This window comes from Bos grunniens, chromosome 14 (assembly GCF_055505025.1).
Source record: "Bos grunniens cultivar Pamir isolate PY7600 chromosome 14, Bosgru_T2T1.0, whole genome shotgun sequence".
Taxonomy (NCBI): Eukaryota; Metazoa; Chordata; class Mammalia; order Artiodactyla; family Bovidae; genus Bos; species Bos grunniens.
The window spans coordinates 37,231,851-37,249,652 of record NC_141178.1 but is presented as its reverse complement, the minus strand read 5'-3'; the positions used below and the strand labels follow the sequence as shown (position 1 = coordinate 37,249,652).

The window sequence follows — 17,802 nt, the reverse complement described above, 5'->3', positions numbered from 1 at the left end:
CAAGGATGCATGTTCCTTACGAGTAATTGGGGTTGATTGTGATGGATGATGTCGCTTGGGCAAAATGAAGGTGGAGCAATGGCACACCTAGGTCCTTTATCCCTCTTCATTTCTTTCCCTTCTTCCTATTCAGGCCTTCAATTCTAATCAACACAATTCAAAACAGTATTACTCCATACAAAGATAGATGCATTTCTAGATAGGTAGATGATTAGAGAAATCAAAATATAGAAAGAAAAAAGAGAGACATAGAAAGAGAGAGATTCCATGAGTTACTGGAATTGTTACTTACTCCTTCCCCATCCCACCTGTTCTCCTGCCTTAGTGCCGGGACAGACCAAAACCAAGCTCTGTGGGGACAATGGGATCTTGTGCCACACCAGCAGGACACACTGTATTTTCGCTGGGGTTGGTGAAGAGGAAGAATGAGAGTCTACATGAGGCTGACAAGTGGCCAGCATCCCATCAAGGCTTGAGAGTCTGTAAGGACATAAAGACAAGAACCCAGAAAAGGCAGAGTCCTTGCAGGACTTGGATCCAGATGAATCACAATCTAGCAACAGCCCCGTGTTTCCCACTTTCTTCCCCTGCTTCAGTCGGTCTGAGTTGAGTTGCTCTTTCTTGCTGTTTAAATATTCTGGCCTTAGCATTGACATGTACACACTGCTGTGTTTAAAATGGATAACCAAGAGGGATCTACTGTAGAGCAAAGGGAACTCTGCTCAATGCTCTGTGGCAGGATAGCATGTGGGTGGGAGAGGAGTTTGGGGGAGAATGGATACATGTATGTATATTACGCTCAGTCGCTCAGTCATGTCTGACTCTTTGCCATCTCATGGACTGTATGTAGACTGTCAGGCTCCTCTGTCCATGGGATTTTCCAGGCAAGAATACTGGAGTGGGTTGCCATTTCCTTCTCCAGGGGATCTTCCTGACCTAGGGATTGAACCTTTGTCTTCTGCACTGCCAGGCTGATTCTGTACCACTGTGCCACCTGGGAAATCCGCGTATGTGTATGGCTGGGTCACTTCGCAGTGCACTTGAAACTGTCACACCATTGGTAATTGAGTATACTCCAATATAAAATAAAAAGTCAAAAAAATATTCTGGCCTGAAGCAGTACAAAGGGAGAGCTCTAAGCCCAGAAGTAGTGGTGCAGAGGGAATGTGGAAACACACTCTTTGCACGAATGACTTTTGCTTGATTGAGTTGACTCTGACTGAGAATAAAATTTGAGTCTTTCTTTATGTGTTGTTATGATTAGAATTAAAATAGACTCATGATAACCAATTTATTGGTAACTTTTTGAAGAATTTAAACATAAAGCTGTAAATACACATTTTCGTTTCTTACATATGATGCCCACGATAGCAAAGAATTTCAGGGTCTTGTGGAAACATTTTTTTAAAGTTCTCAAGGATTGGGGATCACAAGAGTGTGCTTAGACGTGAGATGATAGAATATGCAGATATGGATGGCATAGTTGAATTCCATCTGACCCTTTTGCATTGGCTATTTAAAAACTCCTAAAGTTTCAAGCTGGTTTTACAAAAGGCAGAGGAGCCAGAGATCAAATTGCCAACATCTGCTGGATGATGGAAAAAGCAAGAGAGTTCCAGAAAAACATCTATTTCTGCTTTATTGACTATGCCAAAGCCTTTGACTGTGTGGATCACAATAAACTGTGGAAAATCCTGAAAGAGATGGGAATACCAGACCACCTGATCAGCCTCTTGAGAAATCTGTATGCAGGTCAGGAAGCAACAGTTAGAACTGGACATGGAACAACAGACTGGTTCCAAATAGGAAAAGGAGTACATCAAGGCTGTATATTGTCACCCTGCTTATTTAACTTCTATGCAGAGTACATCATGAGAAATGCTGGACTGGAAGAAGCACAAGCTGGAATCAAGATTGCCGGGAGAAATATCAATAACCTCAGATGTGCAGATGACACCACCCTTATGGCAGAAAGTGAAGAGGAACTAAAAAGCCTCTTGATGAAAGTGAAAGTGGAGAGTGAAAAAGTTGACTTAAAGCTCAACATTCAGAAAACGAAGATCATGGCATCCGGTCCCATCACTTCATGGGAAATAGATGGGGAAACAGTGGAAACAGTGTCAGACTTTATTTTTGGGGGCTCCAAAATCACTGCAGATGGTGACTGCGGCCATGAAATTAAAAGACGCTTACTCCTTGGAAGGAAAGTTATGACCAACCTAGATAGCGTATTCAAAAGCAGAGACATTACTTTGCCAACAAAGGTTCATCTAGTCAAGGCTATGGTTTTTCCTGTGGTCATGTATGGATGTGAGAGTTGGACTGTGAAGAAGGCTGAGCGCCGAAGAATTGATGCTTTTGAACTGTGGTGTTGGAGAAGACTCCTGAGAGTCCCTTGGACTGCAAGGAGATCCAACCAGTCCATTCTGAAGGAGATCAGCCCTGGGATTTCTTTGGAAGGAATGATGCTAAAGCTGAAACTCCAGTACTTTGGCCATCTCATGTGAAGAGTTGACTCATTGGAAAAGTCTCTGATGCTAGGAGGGATTGGGGGCAGGAGGAGAAGGGGACAACAGAGGATAAGATGGCTGGATGGCATCACTGACTCGATGGACGTGAATCTGAGTGAACTCCGGGAGTTGGTGATGGACAGGGAAGCCTGGCGTGCTGCGATTCATGGGGCCGCTAAGAGTCAGACACGACTGAGTGACTGAACTGAACTGAACTGAAAGTTAGAAATATCTTTTAGTCCCCTTTGCATCTGCTAAAACCAGCTCTGTAGACTTAGTAGTTCTTTCTTCTCCTAAAAATAAATCTGTAAACATTTTGTGAAAACTCCCTATAACCAACTCTACCATTTTAGAGAGGGTCTCCTACCCTCACCATTTTTCACTGAAACTTTCCTGTTTCATCCTGGGTTCAAGTCCCATTGCCTCACATCTGGTATCTACCAATCTACTCATCTCTGTATTCTGATGCTTTGTCAGGACTCTCTCTATTAATCCTGGCTCTCCATTGCTTGCTGCCTTTCTAATTTTAATGGCCTTCCAAATTCCTTATCATATCCTAGTTTCTGGATGCCCTAATAGGCATTGTCAGCCTCCGCTTCCTGAAGAAGAGATCTTGGACTCTGGTCTCTCTGATGGATTATTTTGTTTGACCTTCAACTCCATCTTTACTTGGCTCCACCATGGGTAGAGTCTAGAGAGGTTGAATTTTTTAGCCTACAACAGCTGATCCTTTACCCTGGTTTCTGGTTGGGATTAGCAATGGGAAGCACTTGTGGGTTAGTAGGGAGCAGTAGGAGATGCTAGCCAGCTACCGATCTGTTGGTTTCCCTCCCCACCTGGCAGAAGGTTGCTTTCCTACCTGTAAGCCACGGTTCCTCTTGGATCGCTCTCCCATGAGCTCTCTCCAGGTCTGGTAATCCATCAGCCCTGCAGGCATGGCTGTTACTGCCCTCCATGTTTCATCACCTCTTGGTGGTTTCTCTTAACTGCCCATGTGCATGCATGCTCAGTCACTTCAGTCTTAACTCTGCCTACACCTTTGTAAAAGTTCCCCTTTTCAAGTCTTCACAATTACCTCATTTACATATTCCATCTCTTTCCCATAAGGACCCTGAATAAAACACTCCTTGTTTCTAAAATACTGCTCTGAACATAGTAGGACCAAAGTACACCAGGAGACCTTGAACTCTCCTCCTGAATTGGCCCTTTATAAAGTAGCTACTGAGCAAACATGTTGTTGTTGCTTAGTCGCTAGGGCATGCCCAGCTCTTGAAAACCCATGGACTGTAGTCCGCCAGGCTCCTCTGTCCATGGGATTTCCCAGGCAAGAATACTGGAGTGGGTTGCCATTTCTTTCTCCAGGGGATCTTCTCAATCCAAGTATCAGACTCATATCTCTTGTATTGGCAGGCAGATTCTTTACCACTGAACCATTGGGAAGTCCTGCCCCACTATATACATCACAGTAATAAAAGAGGAAGGCAGGGAGTAGGTTTTTCCAGGCTAGAATACTATTTCTACAGCAGTGGGACCTGAATGCTTTCAGAGTCCCCCAAAATGACTAGACATCCTCACTAGGGGGGACCCACATGCCCATGCTTCCCTCCAGCAGCACTCACAGTGCCCTTTAAGATGACCCCTGAGCACTCCATCTTCCTGCCACACTGCATCCCACAGTCCCATCACTCCAGCCCAGGGAACCCTAGTTACCTCATTTTCCCTCCTCTAGGTCAAAGCAGTTGCTTCTTAAGGTTCTTTCAGGAACTTCATCATGTTTGACTTTCAGTGTTTTCCACCAGATCCCCCTGGAACGCTCTGTCTCTATTAGAGTCACTTCCTTTATGTGAGGCTGTAATTTTCCTCGCCTTCTGAAGGACAGAAAAAAAGAGTAGTCTCCAAAACTCTTGAAATATCCATTTGTTCTTTTTGAGGTACAGACAATATGTTCCTAAGTTCCAAACCAAGTCATGACTGATGGAGTTGTTGTAAAACAGGAGTATTTTTGTACAGTTTTTCCTCTTCTCCACACATCCATCAATACATGTGTTGTATACGCTGACAACATGCCCAGAAAAACTGATTTCTGAAGGTTTTATCTAGAACTTAACTAGCAAAGTCATAGAAGAAACTCTGGACTTTCCAAATATGCTAATTACATGGTAAGATGGAACAGTGCAGTGATTTAGCAATGAAAGCACTGGACTGAATTGCCTGCAATAAATCCTAGCGGGGACCTTAGGGGTGCTCTGTAATCTCTGGGCCTCTATTTACTCATAGGTAAAATGGAGATGGTAATAGCGTGTGCCATAGAAGGTTGATTTGTGGATTAAATTGAAACCACATGTAAAATGCTTAACATAGCATTCAAATTACTTTAGTTAGTACTGTACTATTATTTTGATTGATAATGTCCAGTTTCCATTCTTGATTTGATTGTTTCAACTCTCTTCTGCTGGAAAACTTCCTGAAAAATATTACCTATATATACCACCTCTGGGGCTTCTCAGGTAGTACTAGTGGTAAAGAACCTGCCTGCCAAGGCAGGAGACATAGGAGATGAAGGTTCGATTCCTGGGTCAGGAATATCCCCTAGAGGAGGAAAGGGCAACCCACTCCAGTATCCTTGCCTGGAGAATCCCATGGACAGAGGAGCCTGGCAAGTGACAGTCCACAGGGTCACAAAGAATTGGACACTACTGGATCGACTACTGGAACAAAGCTAGTGGAGGTGATGGAATTCCAGTGGAGCTATTTCAAATCCTAAAAGATGATGCTGTGAAAGTGCTGCACTCAATATGCCAGCAAATTTGGAAAACTCAGCAGTGGCCACAGAACTGGAAAAGGTCAGTTTTCATTCCAATCCCAAAGAATGGCAATGCCAAAGAATGCTCAAACTACCGCACAATTACACTCATCTCACAGGCTAGTAAAGTAATGCTCAAAATTCTCCAAGCCAGGCTTCAGCAATACATGAACCATGAACTTCCTGATGTTCAAGCTGGTTTTAGAAAAGGCAGAGGAGCCAGAGACCAAATTGCCAACATCCGCTGGATCATGGAAAAAGCAAAAGAGTTCCAGAAAAACATCTATTTCTGCTTTATTGACTATGCCAAAGCCTTTGACTGTGTGGATCACAATAAACTGTAGGAAATTTTGAAAGAGATGGGAATACCAGACCACCTGACCTGCCTCTTGAGAAATCTGTATGCAGGTCAGGAAGCAACAGTTAGAACTTGACATGGAATGACAGACTGGTTCCAAATAGGAAAAGGAGTACGTCAAGGCTGTATATTGTCAGCCTGCTTATTTAACTTATATGCAGAGTACATCATGAGAAACGCTGGACTGGAAGAAACACAAGCTGGAATCAAGATTGCCTGGAGAAATATCAATAACCTCAGATATGCAGATGACACCACTCTTATGGCAGAAAGTGAAGAACTAAAGAGCCTCTTGATGAAGGTGAAAGAGGAGAGTAAAAAAGTTGGCTTAAAACTCAACATTCAGAAAACAAAGGTCATGGCATCTGGTCCCATCACTTCATGGGAAATAGATGGGGAAACAGTGGAAACAGTGTCAGACTTTATTTTGGGGGGCTCCAAAATCACTGCAGATGGTGACTGCAGCCATGAAATTAAAAGACTCTTACTCTTACTCCTTGGAAGAAAAGTTATGATCAACCTAGATAGCATATTCAAAAGCAGAGACATTACTTTGCCAACAAAGGTCCATCTAGTCAAGGCTATGGTTTTTCCAGTGGTCATGTATGGATGTGAGAGTTGTGAGAGACTGTAAAGAAAGCTGAGCGCCGAAGAATTGATGCTTTTGAACTGTGGTGTTGGAGAAGACTCCTGAGAGTCCCTTGGACTGCAAGGAGATCCAACCAGTCCATTCTGAAGGAGATCAGCCCTGGGATTTCTTTGGAAGGAATGATGCTAAAGCTGAAACTCCAGTACTTTGGCCACCGCATGCGCAGAGTTGACTCATTGGAAAAGACTCTGATGCTGGGAGGGATTGGGGGCAGGAGGAGAAGGGGACAACAGAGGATGAGATGGCTGGATGGCATCACTGACTCGATGGACATGAGTCTGAGTGAACTCCAGGAGTTGGTGATGGACAGGGAGGCCTGGAGTGCTGCGATTCATGGGGTTGCAAAGAGTCGGACACGACTGAGCGACTGAACTAATCTGAACTGAACTGGAGCGACTTAGCATGCACACACGCATATTATCTCTACTTCTTTGCAGTCCATTACCCTCTAAATCCAACTCTACTTTACCTTCTGATTCTCTTGTCATGTTGAGATTTCTTTTGCTAAGTTCTTTTAGGACTTCATGTTGACCAGTCCAACAGGTACTTGTTAATGGTTTGTTTTTGAGCTCTCATAGACTTTGAATAAAGTTGACGCTCCCTTCTTGAAATGTTCCTGAGTCTACTACTATTCTCTGTCTACTCTTTAGCAATGTATCCTGAGAAACCTACCCCTATCCTTCTCCCTAACCTTTAAATAATAGATTAACTCAGATCTCATGTTTGGGATATCTGGTCTCCTTACTCAACATTGTAACCCAAAGCAACCTACCTCATTTCTGTACCTTCAAATCCCACCTCTATGTCCAGGATAGCTGTGGGGAACTCTGGTCAGGACTCCCCATGAAAAGTCTCTAAAATAACATGAATGGGAAATGTCTATGTGCTATGATACAGACTCAAGTAAAGTGAACTTTTAAAATTGCTAGCATAGAATTTCAAATTCTGGAACCTACTCTTTAGGCATATATGATGTGGCTTCCTGATTTGCAGAATTATTGTCATATAATAACATAAATTGTTTTTGACAAGGACTTTCGAAGAGAAGGAAGCTTGATTTGCTCAGGACTTCTCATAGTATAGTACTCTCCTCATGTGGGGTGCTGAGTATTACCAGTATTTTGAGTGAATCTTAGTGAGAAATGAAAAAGGAAACTTATTCAGATGTATAATTTGGTGGATAACACTCTTGCTAATTAATAAAGCATTGATGATTTTTATTTCTTCAGTCCTTGAATTCATCCTTGATTTCTTTGATCTAAGCTTAAGACCTTTAGCATCATGAGCTGGATGGTAAAACTGATCGAATAGCTTATATGGGAGAAAAAGAAACAAGGAGAATACAGCAGATTAGGTTAAGGCTAAGCCTAATACCAGGTGATAAAAGAATCAAAGTCTTATTTTGCATAGTCCGTTAATGAGAAAAAAAGAATTTATGCTTCATTCAAAAGGAGGTAGATGAGAGACTAACTCTTCCTTATTGTCCTAGGATAGTTGGAGAGGTCAAGTTTAGCAGAAAGATGGGATGCTGAGAATGTGAACATGGAGACAGAAAACAGAAGCTACGTCTTCAAAAATGACAGTGCGTGAAGCTGCTGATTACTTAGGTCACAGGACCGCGGCCAGAAACCTCAATGCCCACAAAATATCTTGAAGTTAGAGGTACTTGATTTTAAACATGAGACTTCTGAGAAGCCGTGGAAGAGCTGAGATACAGAAAATGATAAAACATGACAAAGTCTCAAAGGTTTAATTCCTTGAGGTTTTTAAAGTCCAGTGAGTCTCAGATTCTTCTGCTGCTTGCCATTGAATATTTTCCACATTATCTTTTACCACACCAAATAGCCTCAGCCAAGGTCATCCAGTAGAAGCATGGTGAGAAGTGTTTGTGACCCCAAGCTACACAGTATATCAGTAAAAATGACATTCTTCTATGACAAATATTTCCCAAAGCTGTGATACCAGTTAGAATCAATTTGTCTGGTTCTGGTGAGGTGAAGTGGACTTTACTGAACTTGAAGGGAGGGAGATTCTCTAGATCAAATGCTTATCCAAAGATCTCTTATGGATGCTGAGCACAGAAACATAATGAAGGTGCGGTTACTTCCAGAGATCTTTGCACAAAATAAAGTGGAATTGCCTTTTACTCTTCATCACTGGGTGTCAGTGGAAGAAGCCAAGTTAAGAATAAAGGAACTAAGGAATTCTAACCCTGGTAACTATGTGATACTTATACTTCTGCCAAGAGTAAGGATGTTTTCCAACAACTCTGGCTAGGAGTTCTCAGGAATTCATAAGCCATCACAACTATGTTACATGTAAGATTTCAGAATCCCAAGTATGCAAATTATTTAGGAGTGATTATAAAGTTTGACAGTAAAGATTTCCAGTGGAAGAAGTTTACATACCAGGACCCAGATATCATGTTATTTCTGCCCAAATGGACCTGAGGCTTTGTGGTGATCAAAGGAATACATCCCCCCTTTTTTTTTTCTTGCACAATTTCACTCTGTGCCTACCATCTTGATAATCCATACAGGCATGAATTGGTGAGACCTGGATATTAGTTCATACTGAGCTGTTGAATTTTTTAAAATTTCTTTTTGGTTGTGCTGGGCTTCCTTGTTGCTGTGCGTGGGCTTTCTCTAGCTGTGGCGCTCGGGCTTCTCAGTGCAGTAGCTTCTCTCGTTGTGTAGTATGGGCTCCCGGGTGTGCAGGCCTCAGTACTTGTGGCACGTGGGCTCAGTTGCCCCTTGGCATATGGGATTTTCCCAGGCCAGGAATCGAACCTGTGTGCCCTGCATTGGCAGGCAGGTTCTCAACCACTGGACCACTAGGGAAGCTCTGAGCTCTTGAATTTTTGAAAATGTAAGAATGAGGAAAACTTAAAACACAACATTTTAAAAGGAGAAGTCATGTAATGCTCCATCCCACCCCCAATAATATAGGAAATTATATGAAGAAAGAAGAGCTTAGGAATTTTTTTCTTTTACACATTCAAAGATGGAGACACAAACATATATATTTATTCCCTGCCTTACATTTTTTATAAAATCTCTCTGTGCAAGGGTGTTTAGGGTTAGAAAACTCAGAAAAATATTTTCAAGCTTCTAAAAAAAAAAAAACTGTATTTTTTGATATTTCACTGCAGTGTCTCAAAATGTATTTTTGGATTTCCTTTTTCTCAAATGTAGAGGCCAATATTTTGGATTGTGTTGGAAATAGCTTCCTGTGTTGGCTCACTCTATTCGTTAAGTCCTAAGGTCCTTTAGGGCAAAGATAATATCTTGGTTTTGTGGATGAGAGAACTTTGGGGCTTGTAAATGCCTGTACAAAAATCCTTCATTCTTCCCGGAGATTGAGTCCCTGAAATGTACCAATGTCAGCAGAATCAAAGATAAGATCAGAAAAATCAGGGAGCTTGGGGAAATATATTCTGAAACATATTATTATTTTAAACATAAACATTTCCAGAAAACGTCTATGTGTAAAAACACATATGCTTCTTCTGGTAAGATTTCTTCAGAATCATCTTCTCTGAGTTGATTCAGGAAATACACATATGAAATTGTGATCTCCTAGGAAAGAGTCTCCCACAATTATCCATTATGTGTGCTATATTTCTTTTTTATATATTAATCTTTTTATTGGAATATATTAATAATTGGTTTACAGTCTTGTGTTAGTTTTTGCTGTGCAACATCGTGAATCAGCCATATGTGTACATATATATCCCCTCCCTACCACCCAACTCCCATCCCATTTTCTACACTTCTTAGTAAAAATATTCACCTAGATTTTATTGGATTTAAGTTGAATGTGTTTTGTAATTATGTCTCCACTTATCTCATTTTCTCAAGACTTAGGAAATGTTTCTGTATCTTGGCTTTTCACATACTGTGATGGAGCTTATGATTACTCTTCGCAACTGACATTCTATAAACGTATCAGGGGATGGGTTGTATACAATCTTCATCTCCATCACCTCCCCCCAAAGCCCACAACCAGATTTGTACAAAGAATAAGGCTTACTTAACTCTTGATAAATTAGCCTGTGTAAGGGTTTTAAAGTGAAAAATACATCAGCCAAAGTGTTACATAGATTTTAAAATTGTGTGGACACAGTTTGATCTCTTATTTTCCAGCTGCAGATGCCAACATGGTGATTAATTCAAGGTAACCGTACTCACATTTTAATAAATTATAAAATGTCTGATTCACTTCTCCCTTCTTCCTACCTGTCTTTATTATGAAAGTGACAATCTGTGGCAAATCTGGGTTTCATTGAATTTTGGTGTAGGTCACCAGAAGAAAATAATGTGGAGGAACGTTTATCAGGGGTCAGTGTTCATCCAAGCACAGACACAAGGATATATTCTGTCTTGTAAAAAAGTGGTGTGGGTGGGTATACCCAATGATGCAGGAACTTCTTGTTCACATCAAAATTAGTCAGCCTACAGGAATGTAAAAATGTATTTGAAGAAATATGTTAATGTTGCTCTTCAAGAAATGGTACTGTGGTACTTTTATCAAAAAAGTTTCCTTGTCTGACTTGTTTCAGTATAATTTTGAAAAGGTGTTACATTGAAGAGGAAGTAGGAGTAAAAATAGAATAGGTTTATATATTCCACCCCCAACAATGGATTAACTTTTCGGCTTTATTATGGTAGCGTTGATGTTCGATGAGCCAGAGGAGAGTTCTGTTCATGAGGCTGGGAATCTGATCTGTCTTCATTTTCATTGTGCCTCTGGCCCTCATATCATAGTAAACGCTCAAGTATATTTGGTGAATTAACGAGTTAGTGAGCTCTACTCTCCACCTAAGTCAGTTGTTCACCATGTATGTTTTAACACATCTGGACTCTGACCTGGACTTCATCCCACTGGCATTGGACACCTGCCTTGAACCCACTCAATGAGGTCTTACCAAACCACTGACCTCTTAATAGCCTCCTCCCTTGGAGTTTAATCCTGTCCACCATATACCTTCTCCTAAACTGGGTTGGCCAAGAAGCTCATTCAGGGTTTTTGTAACACCTTACAGAAAAACCCAAAAGAACTATTTAGCCAATCCAATAAATAGATTATTTATAATTGAGATTCTCACATGATTTTGAATCTCAGTTCTACTCTTTATCTGTGCCTCTAATGCCTCACCAACAAAATCTGAACTCACTGGGTGTAGGGCATAACATCTAGGTTTAGAGACGTGTGCAAAACTTGATATTCACCTTAGTAACCAGTGCCAGAGTGAGCACAGTTCTCCTGCCTTGTTTTGTATTTTCATTAAGAGCCTGCCCTAGCTTGTCTCAGGGCCAGGCCTTTTCAGAGTTATAAACAGCAGAAAGACAGATGGACATCAGAGGGAAGTATTTTAGTTCACTGTAAGAAAAAGAATTCAAATGGGGTTAGCAAATTACTAAAACCCTTCGGATATGGACTTTATGGCCATCTGTTGGGGGGCAGTAAAAGAAAGTCTCATATAAAAAAATGTATGTATACCATAACTGCGGCAACTGCAGTGGGTACTGCTATTTTGTTAACTTTTCTTATTCCATAGCTGTTTTATGTCTCCAGGTATGCAATCCAGAGAGCTAAAAATTAATTGGTTAATAACAATCAAAGCAGTTCATATTTGGGCAACATACATCTTAGCAGGAAAAAATACATTTTTTTTTTAATACCAGGAGTTTTTATGGGTGAATTATCCGAACTGTAATCAATGTTTGTTATGTGTGTCTCAACACAGGACCTTTTTATTATGTTTAGGCGATGACTCTGGACATAAGCTCTTTCCTCTTGCCTAGTTATAGAATGTGTTGCTTTGAGAAGGCAGTGTTGTGCAGCTGTGAATAAATTTTTAATTTTCATCCCCTGGAACCTTTGTGTCATCCTTGGGAAATGCCCAGCTATATTCCTAAAAAGTTGAATCAATAGTTATCTTTTGAGAATGAAATTTATTTTAAATGCCATTTAAGGGAATGCTCTACTGAATTATGTTATGGGACAAATAATTGCTTGCTCATTTTATATTTTTATATTGGAGTATAGCCGATTAACAACGTTGTGCAGTTCAGGTGGACAGCAAAGAGACTCAGCCATACATATACACGTATCCATTCTCCCCCAAGCTCCTCTCCCATTCAGGGTGCCACATAACTTGAGCAGAGTTCCCTTTGCTATACAGTAAGTAGGTCCTTGTTGGTTATCCATTTTAAATTCAGCATTGTGTATCTGTCCACCCCAAACTCCCTAACTGTCCCTCCCCCTATCCTTTCCCCACCCTGGCAACCGTAAGTTCATTCTCTATGTCTGTGAGTCTGTTTCTATTTTCTAAATAAGTTCATTTGTATCATGCCTTTAAGATATTTGTTTTGCTTTCCCTATAGTTATCCCTGTAAGTTATCTGTAAGACTATAGTGACGCTGCACTGTCACCTCCTCAACTTTAATGACATGTGTGCTGCTGCTGCTGCTAAGTCGCTTCAGTCATGTCCGACTCTGCAACCCCATAGACAGCAGCCCACTAGGCTCCTCTGTCCCTGGGATTCTCCAGGCAAGAATACTGGAGTGGGTTGCCATTTCCTTCTCCAATGCATGAAAGTGAAGAGTGAAAGTGAAGTCACTCAGTCATGCCCCACTCTTAGCAACCCCATGGACTACAGACTACCAGGCTCCTCCGTCCATGGGATTTTCCAGGCAAGAGTACTGGAGTGGTTGCCATTGCCTTCTCCGAATGACATGTGTAGACATTCTCAAATTTAAAGAGAAACCTGCGAGGACCATATCTGTAACACACATTTCTGAACTGCTAGCATCTCTGTTAATTAGCCCTGATCTTTAACTTTGGAAAGTAATCAAGAGAGATTATTTGTGCCTCTGTTATCACAAGAGAATCATGGATGAAATTCCGTTCAAAATAAGAGTAAAATCAGGAGAGAACACTGGATTGAGAGTTTTAATCAGCAGGCTGGAGTTCTGCTTTTCTCACATATTGATTTTGGTAAATTGCTTGGCTTCCTTGGACCTCAGTATTCTCTTTGGGAAGATGACATTAAAAATATCTGCCCTTCATACTTAGAGTTTATCAGGATTACTTGGAAAATAAATACGTGAGGGCATTTATTTTGTAAGCACAAAGTAAGTTTCACCACAAATCTAATCAAGTATGTGGTGTATTCGAAATTTCTCCCAGGCAAGATTGCAGGATAAATCCTATTCACTGAAACTCTGTCATCTTCTCTTGAAAGTACTGGCAGCAAAGATGAGTCATTAAGAGAAATGTTGTTATTATTACAAAGATCATAAGAGAAATAAGAATAGTGTTGACAGTACACATAATTAATATTCACACTTAGGGGAGCTTAGAACGACTCAGAATATGGGTCCCGATGTGAGCTGCCTGTTGGCAATGTTTGGTGTCTGTTCCCTCTCTATTTTCTCATCCTGGAAGTCATCCCTGGTGGATCATTCGGTAGAGAGTCTGCCTGCAATACAGGAGACCAAGGTTCGATCCCTGGGTCAGGAAAATCCTCTGGAGGAGGACATGCCAACCCACTCCAGTATTCTTGCCTGGAGAATCCCATGGACAGAGGAGCCTGGTGGGCTACATAGTCCACGGGGTCACACGAGCTGGACACGACTTGGCAACTAAACCTACCTACCAAAGTATTTCTAGACTCTTGTTCCTTGAGCTCTTGGCTGGCATTCTACTCAAGGATCCTGACTTTGATCTGACGTCTCGCTCTGTAATTCTGATTTAATTGCTCTGCCTTCAAAATATGCCATATTCTCAAAAGTCTGAATCCATAACTAGTTTATTAACCTGATGAATGATAAACATTGACCAAATTCCTGTTATTGAGCTGAATTGAATGTGGTATAAATGGCTGGCCTTGACTTTGGAGCTGAATTGAGTGTGGTATAAATGGGCGACCTTGACTTTGACGTCACTGTGTCCTAATGACCTACTATATAGTTAGAACCTTCAGAACTTTTCTTCAGAGGTGAGAAGTGGAGAGGTCACAGTTTTGTCTAGCAGACTGTTTTATAGACTTAGAATTTAGATTAAGAATCATGAGTCACCATCTTTTAAAAATAGAAGACTATCTCACACATTTCCAGCTTTCTGACTTCTCTTAAATATCAGATCATGTAGTGGCACTGGGTCCTTCATGGCAAAAACAGCAACGACTAAGCAGCAGCTGGTTTCTTAAGGAGGGCAGTCTGTGTTCATTGTACCAGGGTCCCCACCTGTACCACGTCATTTATTTATGTCATCTGTGTGGCCCCTGTAGGACCTCAGTTTGTGACCCTTGAAACATTCACGGAAATAACCTAATTAAATCCATTCTCCTAACCAGTTAGTCATGGATGAAATCATGAACAGATGGTTTAAGGTGAACATGTGTTGTTGATCTGTTTCTCTTAGTTCATTAACTGTTTTGCCAGCATTTTAAACAGTCTAATTATATGTCACAAACTACAACTGGAGCAGCAGTTTACAAGGGGATAATCTAGGGTTTGGCTGAACTTTCATTTTTAAATTTCAAATGAGAGCTGCTTTGAGGTTTGATCTGCAGTTCAAAGTAGAATTTTACCAGTTTAGTATTATAATATAGGTGAGTCTTAGGCATGTTCCAAATGCCGTACTTGACACACTGTTGTGATGTCATAGGAGAAATGTCATAGGAAATGACATCATAGGAAATGACATCATAGGAAATGACATCTTGTGATATCATAGGAAAGCACCACTGATGTGAGGTTTTTACAACATACAGTTACACAGAATAAAGCACCTGCCGTTAAATGTCACCATGAGTGATATATTAGAGGCAAAGACCTTAGAGACATGATGTTAGTAGCACTGTGAAGTTTCCAGAGTTCTCTGAAGGCTTCACAAACTCTTTCCCTCATTCTCCAGGCCCAAGAGAAGGAAAGTTGCTATGGATAAACCTAAGATGAGGAAAAAATGGAGACATATTAATAGAAGGAGGTCATCTTAGCACAAGAGTATAAACGATACTGTTTGGGAACTAGCCTTTTCTCTTTGGGGAGGGTTCTTTATTGGGCGGGGCTGTATAGTTGCCTTGCAACGTTGTGTTAGTTTCTGCTACACCACCAAGTACATCAGCTATACCTATACATATATCCCCTATCTTTTGGAACCCCCTCCCTCTCCCCTGCCCTACCTTTCCAGGTCACCATAGAGCACCGAGCTGAGCCTCCTGTGCCATACAGCTGCTTCCCACTAGCTATATGTTTTACACATGGCAGTGCAAGTACATCAACCCACATCTCCCAGTTCTTCCTCACTCCCTCTTCCCCATTTCCACATGACTGTTCACCACATCTGCATCTCTGTTCCTGCCCTACAAATAGATTCATCTGTACCATTTTTCTAGATTCCACATACATGCATTAATATACAATATTTGTTTCTCTTTTTATCTTTTCAATTTCTAGAGTTCCCTTTTCCTCAGATCAGAGGGTTAATATCTGGAGGCCTGGGATTAAGTTGTGGGTGTACATAAAGGCGGCCCATGTTTGGTATACTTCAGTGAAGGCTGTCAATCAGAAGCATAAAATTTAACTATATGATTCCACATGGCCTAGAATAGGTCACTAGGCTAGAAGGTCCTCATATAGAGGTGTAAGGTTAAAGTATTCCAATGCCTGTGCAAACAGAGGACCTTGCAAGTGTGGCTATGGCCGTGGTGGGTGACTGGTCAAAGAACTGGGGACCTTGGGTTCAAAGACAGATAATACCTTGACATTACTAATAGAAGCCTTCTCATATATCTGGCTTTGAGCCTAGTCATCAACCCACTGTCCAATTCATCATCCACTGGGCCATGGATGAACCATAGACAGTGAACCATAGACAGTGGTTCAGGGCCTTAGAGAGAGTCAACAGAGCAAATGTCAAGAGAGCATTCCATTTGAGAAGTAGACAGCCATCTCCTATACAACGAGTGATTCACGTTCTCTCTTGGGACACCTAACCTGGTGAGCTACTGAATCAATAACATACCATGTATGAAAATGATCAAAATCATCATGGATAAGCATGGCGATGAAGATCCCAAAGTTTAGTCTAGCATTTCTCACTTGGCTGGAGTCAGAATGAATGTAGTATAATTAGAAAAGGATGGATAAAAATAACAGCGACGATAGTCCCAGGGAAATGACGAATGCGTAGGGTGAGGGACGTTACTTTTTCTTCTTGATGAATTCACAGACAAAGTACATGGTAAGATGGCACTCGGTATCATTCCACCTGCCTGAGCTCAGCATCTCCACACAGTCCTCGTGGCCATAGGGGTCGCTGGGCTCACCCTCCTTCCAGTTGCTGTAGTTCTGCAGGGGAGTGTTATCTGTGAACACATACTGACCCTCCCTCTCAAGGTCGTTCACCCCGATGAACACCCGGAAGAAGCCACTCTTGGAGACGTAGTCAGCCAGCAGCGTGTTGGCAGCTTCATCCTTGGGCATGGCTAGCATTCCACCCCGGATGCGGCAGTGGGTCAGGGATTCCCTGTAGTTCTTCTCCTCCTGCACGATGTAGTAGAATTTCTCTTCGGTTTCCCTAATCCCTGCTATGACTTTGCAGTGAGGAAAAGAAGAACGTGATTATCTGTCTCAAACAGAGAAAAGCTAAGTATATAATATTGCTAGACTTAAGTAAATTTATTCAAGATTTAACAATTCTTTTGCCTATCATGAGGTAGGCACTGCTTCAGTGTTTTGTCCACCTTTGTTTTTTTTTTTTAATTTTATTTTATTTTTAAACTTTACATAATTGTATTAGTTTTGCCAAATATCAAAATGAATCCGCCACCGGTATACATGTGTTCCCCATCCTGAACCCTCCTCCCTCCTCCCTCTCCATACCATCCCTCTGGGTCGTCCCAGTGCTCTAGCCCCAAGCATCCAGTATCGTGCATCAAACCTGGACTGGCATCTCATTTCATACATGATATTTTACGTGTTTCAATGCCGTGTAGCTGTCTGATGGAGAACCAATTCCTGTCACTGGCCCTACCCTGTCTTTCCTCCTTTACTTCCCACACAACGTGAAGCAGAGAGCTGTTTGGACAAAGATGTGTTATATGAACTGTCACCCAGCTCATCTCAGATAATCTTTCCCCCCTAATGTATGCTTTTTCCACCCTTATAGTTCCATGAGCACACCCTTCCCTGTTTCCCTTCCATGCCTTTCATGCCTGGAAAGTCTTCTTGGTGCTTTATCTGGCAAATTCCTACCCATCCTTCAGATTTCAGTCAAAATGCTTTCTCCTATAAGAGCCTTTCCAATGCCCCTGGACAGAGACAGGTGCTGTTGCGCTTTCTCCCCTGTGTTCCCACTGACCCCTTCACTTCATAGCACTTGACACATTTTAGCCTAATTGTGTATCTGTTAAGCTTGTGAACATCTTAAGGCCCAAGACCATGTCCTTGTCACTCTGTAGTCTCAGTGC

The 17,802-nt window shown here is 41.5% G+C and overlaps 1 protein-coding gene across 2 annotated transcripts in view; it reads right to left on the bottom strand.

The window, feature by feature from the left end:
• Positions 1–9,926: 9,926 nt before the first annotated feature.
• Positions 9,927–17,802, bottom strand: part of COLEC10 (collectin subfamily member 10) — a 197,916-nt gene continuing 190,040 nt past the window's right edge. For both annotated transcript variants that reach the window (XM_086336408.1, XM_086336409.1), the window contains one exon: positions 9,927–16,926. In XM_086336408.1, coding sequence (XP_086192534.1) covers positions 16,535–16,926 — 392 coding nt within the window. In that variant the 3' untranslated portion in view covers positions 9,927–16,534. The remainder of the gene's footprint in view (positions 16,927–17,802) is intronic.